This window comes from Aptenodytes forsteri, unplaced genomic scaffold (assembly GCF_000699145.1).
Source record: "Aptenodytes forsteri isolate BGI_AS27 unplaced genomic scaffold, ASM69914v1 Scaffold66, whole genome shotgun sequence".
NCBI lineage: Eukaryota > Metazoa > Chordata > Aves > Sphenisciformes > Spheniscidae > Aptenodytes > Aptenodytes forsteri.
The window spans coordinates 673396-678334 of record NW_008795131.1 but is presented as its reverse complement, the minus strand read 5'-3'; the positions used below and the strand labels follow the sequence as shown (position 1 = coordinate 678334).

Genomic DNA, 4939 nt, shown 5'->3' with positions numbered 1-4939 from the left:
TGAGTTTCTGCGTTGCCCCGGCTAAAATTAGATACTTATCAGTGTTTGGGAGGGATGTGATTTTACAGGTTCCTGTTTATCAGAGCAGCCTTCACTTAGGGCCAGGTTTCCAGCTCCCTCCCCGGTGGGGACACTGCCCGTGGCTGTCCACCGCGACTTTGCGGTGGCTGGGGCTGGGACAAGCGGCAGAGGCCTCTGTTTCTTTGACAAGGGGCTTTTGAACCGGCGGGCAGGACACCTGTGGTGCCGCAGCCAGCAGGGATGGGTGGTTATGCCCAGGGAGCATCCGTGCCAGTGGTAACCGCTGAAAATGCAACTGGGATGCCTTCCTCCCCTGCCTGTGCTGCTCCGAAACGGCTCCCGAGCTGCGGGAGATGCTGGGGGTCTTGGCTGCAGTGAGCCCCAGTGCTGGCATGGGGATGCACGGGGGTGCCAGGCTGCTGGGCTTCTTTCAGGGCATCCCTGGGGGTGCAGGGCCGCCCTTGCTGCATCCCTGAGGCTTGGTGCCCAGCCAGGACAAGGACACAATAACCGGGGCAGTCTCAGAGCCCCATGGTGCTGCTGTCCCCAAGGAGGGTGGGGACGCTGGGACATGGCTTGGGGCTGGGGGTGACCCATAGGGTGGAGTGAGGGGCGGCGGGGTGGGTGTTGGCTGTACCGCTGTCTGATGGCACCCTTGCCCATCTGTCCTTCCTCAGGCAGGTGGCCGTGCCGTGACCAGCGCCCCGACCCAGCGCCCTGCCGTGGGGGCGGGCGCGCCCCAAGCCCCCCTCCACCATGTTCAACCTGATGAAGAAGGACAAAGAGAAGGATGGGGCCCGAAAGGAGAAGAAGGAAAAGAAGGAGAAGAAGGAGCGGATGTCGGCAGCTGAGCTCAAGAGCCTGGAGGAGATGAGCATGCGCCGGGGCTTCTTCAACCTCAACCGTGCCTCCAAGCGGGACTCCAAGACCCGCCTGGAGATCTCCAACCCCATCCCCATCAAGGTGGCCAGTGGCTCCGACCTGCATCTCACGGACATTGACTCCGACAGCAACCGGGGCAGCGTCATCTTGGACTCAGGCCACCTGAGCACAGCCAGCTCCAGCGACGATCTCAAGGTGGACGATGCCAACTTCAAGGGCTCAGTGCTGCAGCGGGCGGCCAAGTTCGGCTCATTGGCCAAGCAGAACTCCCAGATGATCGTCAAACGCTTCTCCTTCTCCCAGAAGAGCCGGGACGAGAGCACCTCAGAGACGTCTACCCCCTCCGAGCACTCGGCGGCCCCCTCCCCACAGGTGGAGGTGCGCACACTGGAGACCCAGCTTGCCAAGCAAGGGGTCCCCCCGGGACACCCCTGCACCCCTCCCACCGCCTCCCTGCGTGCCAGGGTGCCGGAGCTCGTCAGCAAGAGGTTCCCTGCCGAGCTGCGGCTGCCCGCCTTGGTGCCCCCGCAGCCCCCCACCCCACGGCAGCTGGAGCTGCAGAGGCGCAACACCGGCGATTTTGGCTTCTCCCTACGCCGCACCACCATGCTGGACCGGGCGCCCGACGGGCAGGTGTACCGGCGCGTTGTGCACTTCGCCGAACCCGGGGCCGGCTCCAAAGACTTGGCATTGGGGTTGGTGCCGGGTGACCGGCTGGTGGAGATCAATGGGCGAAACGTGGAGAACAAATCCCGGGATGAGATCGTGGAGATGATCCGGCAGTCGGGGGAGATGGTGCAGCTGAAGGTGCAGCCCATCCTGGAGCTGAGCGAGCTGAGCCGCTGCTGGCTGCGGGGCGGCCAGGGGACGCGCCGCGCTGCCTGGGATGTAAGTAACGCCGTCCCCGCCGCGGGGCCTGTGCCCTGGGTTTCTGCTGGCCGCGAGTGTCCTCGTGGCGGGTGTCTGGGTTGGCAGGGGCCGTGGGAACCGGCGGGTGCTGGGGCTGCTCCGGCCAGAAGCGATGCACGAAGAGGAGCGGGAGACTGTGGCTGGGATGCAGGGACGATGCCTGCCCGTGCCCCGGGGCAGCAGAGGGGCTGCAAGGGAGCGTTTGCATCAGGGCTTGTGAACCGGCAGCAGTGGGTTTTTCCCTCAAAATGCTCAGTGTGCTGCTGGGTTTGGTCTTCCTCCTGCCAGAGGGGCTCCGGGAGAGCCCAGCTCTGTGTCACCTGGGGGAAGTCTGTCCCTGTCCGGTCACCGAGGCAGCATGGTCCGGCAGGGAAGGGAGCTTTGCTCCTCACTGCCAGGAAATCCCTAATGCTGCTTTGCAGGAGGGGTGCTGCCTGCCCTGCTGCCTGCCCCGCTGCCCACATCAGCCTCCCCACGTTGGGATCCCTCCCCGGGGACCAGGGAGGGCAGCGCGGTGTGCCGGGGTCCAGGAGCTGCCGACAGCATGCGCAGCCCTGCGTGCGCGGCTGGTGCTGTATAAATAGAAACTTAATGGCTGGGTGACCCACATCTCCCGCGTGAGCCACCCGGCTCCGCTGACCCTGCCGCAGGCTAACCAGCGTCCCGCCCGGCCGGCGTCCCCGCCGCGGCCTCCACACGCCACCAGCCTGCAGGGTTGGACCCCCCCTCAAGGTCGCAGGGGGGTGCGGCAGCACGGCGTTGGATTAGCTTATAACCGAGCTTGTTTAGTGTATTTTTAAGCCTTCCTTAGGGAGAGGAGGGTACTTGTGCCTGTGGAGCAGGTCGCCTGTGCCCGGGAGAGCCGTGCCGAGTGTGGTGGGGCCCTGTCCCTGTGGGGCGGTGGCCGGGATGAAGCAAGGGTGGCTGTGGTGCAGGGATGCTGTGGCGGTGGCCATGGGGCTCCATGTGCTCCCTGAGCAGGCGCCGGCGCTGCGGGGTGGAGTCTGTGTCGAGCTGGAGCTCTGGCTTTCCGGCAGCTCCTCCCCAGAGTCCGGCAGGCGTCACCGGGCAATGCCGGCTGTGCCGCTGGGATAACCCCTGGCCGGATAAACCCGCGGGGCTGGGGGGCACGGCTGCCGCCCTTGCTGCAGCGCACTGGCATGGGAGCAGGTGCACGTTCAGTGCCAGCGTGCGGGGGTTGGCAAGGTGCTTGTGCCCGCCAAGAGAGCGGTGCTGCGGGCTGGGAAGGGGGGAAAAGGAGATGCCGGTGCCCTTGGGGCTGCGGGGGAGAGGCTGCAGCGTATGGCCTCGTGCCGGGTCCTGGCGCAGTTAGATGGCATCAGCTGGAGGAAACTGGTCAGAGGGGTGGCAGCGATCGTGTCCGTGGCATCTTCAGGTGCCACCGCAGCACGGGCACCCCCAGCGCAGGATGCTGTCCCCCTCCTGCGTGGTGCAAGGGTGCACCGGGGGATGCGCCATGGCTTTGCCTGTGCTGGGGAGCAGAGCCTGCGGTGCAGGGTGCGGTCGGGGGTCCCCCACCCGGCAGGGCTGTGCAAGGTGCCGGCGCGCAGGGAGGCCCGGCTCTCCCCCAGGCCCTGCTAAGCTCCCTGGAATGTTTCTGGTCCTAATTTAAATAAAAATGATCCTTTTTGAAACAGGAAATTATAGACATATTTTGGGCTGTTGCTCTGGAAGCCCCTCCCCGGCTGGAGCAGGGACAGTGCTGGGCTCCCTCTGTACTGCAGGGGGTTTAACCCCCTCGGCAGGGGCCACGCTGAGCCACCCTCGTCCCCACAGACCCACACTGCAGCCGGGCAGGGGCAGCACCCGCCGTGTCTGGGGGGGGCTTTCAGTACTGTGGGGTGCACAGGGGCTGGCCAGCAGCACGGTGTGGCCGGGCATCGGGGACCGGATGAAACCACCCCCCCGTGTCCCAGCGTTGCTCCCGGCACGGGGTGGACGGGCTGGCTCAGCTCTGCGCTTGTATTTATTTATTTACCAGTGAAATTCCTCTGGCAGGGCCCAGGCGTGCGCCGGCTGGGCAGAAATATTCCAGAAACGCTGCCGACCACTCCAGCGCTTCGGCAGGACCACAGGCATTCGGCAGCCGTGCCGGCAGACCCTGCATGCCATGCTCGCCTGCCGGCCATGGCCGCCCTGGTCCTTGGAGGTTGCTGTCCCCAGGGTGCAAGACCACCGGGCCCCAGCGTGGCTGGGTGCCACCTCTTTGCCGTGCCCCGTGTCCCACCGGGGGACTCCGTGGGGGGATGTGGGGTGGGGGCTGCGGGACTCCCATCGTGCTGGAGACGCTTTCTCCTTTTGTCCACGCTGCTTCCAGGGGAAACTCTTGGGTTGGCTCTTCCTCTGCCCTCACCGTAGGGATGGTGCTGCCGGGGCGTCCCCGGCGTGGGGGTCCCCGAGAGGCCCTGGGGAGGGGGGGTGTGTCTGGCAGGCTCGTGTGTGGGGTTGGTACATCTCCACTGAAGTTCCCGGTGGAGGAACGAGAGGAATCTGCTGGCTGGGCAGAAACACTGCAGTGGCTGCACGGCCGGGCTGGGGGTGCCGGTGGAGATGGCCCGTGGGAGCCGGGCTCCTCCCTGGTGGGTGGCTCTGTGCCCTGCCTTGTGGATGCTCAGGACCTCCCGGGAAGGCAGGCCCACATTGCATCGCCCGGGTCTGTGCGGGTTTAGCTCGCTGTGGAGGGGGCTGCGGTGGCTCTGCATGCCAGGGCTGGGCCGGTGCCCTTACCAAAGCCTCTTGTTCCTGCTGTCAGGGGATGTGACTTTGACTTTTTGCAAATAACCCAGTGGCTGCTGCCAGTGCTACCTGGGGACACCGCGGGCACCTCCACCGCGTCATGCCAGCCCTGCCAAGGGTGTTTGCCGTGGCCTCTCCCTGGCATGTGCCCAGTGCGGAGAGGAGCCGGGGCTGCTGTGCGGTGCTAGCCCCGGGGCAGTGCTGCAAAACCTGGCCTTAACGTGGGCTGGGAGGGACGTGGCCTGGTGCTGGCATCCCCAGCATGGGGATTTCCAGCCCGCCATCGGCACAGCCCTCCCGGTCAGGCCAGGACCCCCTGCTCCCTCCGGGCGTGGTTTTTGGCTTGGGGCACATCTGCATCCCCAGCGCG

The 4939-nt window shown here is 66.0% G+C and overlaps 1 protein-coding gene across 1 annotated transcript in view; it reads left to right on the top strand.

The window, feature by feature from the left end:
* The first annotated feature begins 777 nt into the window (after window positions 1-777).
* MYO18A (myosin XVIIIA) overlaps window positions 778-4939 on the top strand; it is a 47549-nt gene continuing 43387 nt past the window's right edge. The window contains 1 exon segment of the mRNA XM_009278315.1: window positions 778-1791. Within this exon segment, the coding sequence (XP_009276590.1) occupies window positions 778-1791 (1014 nt within the window).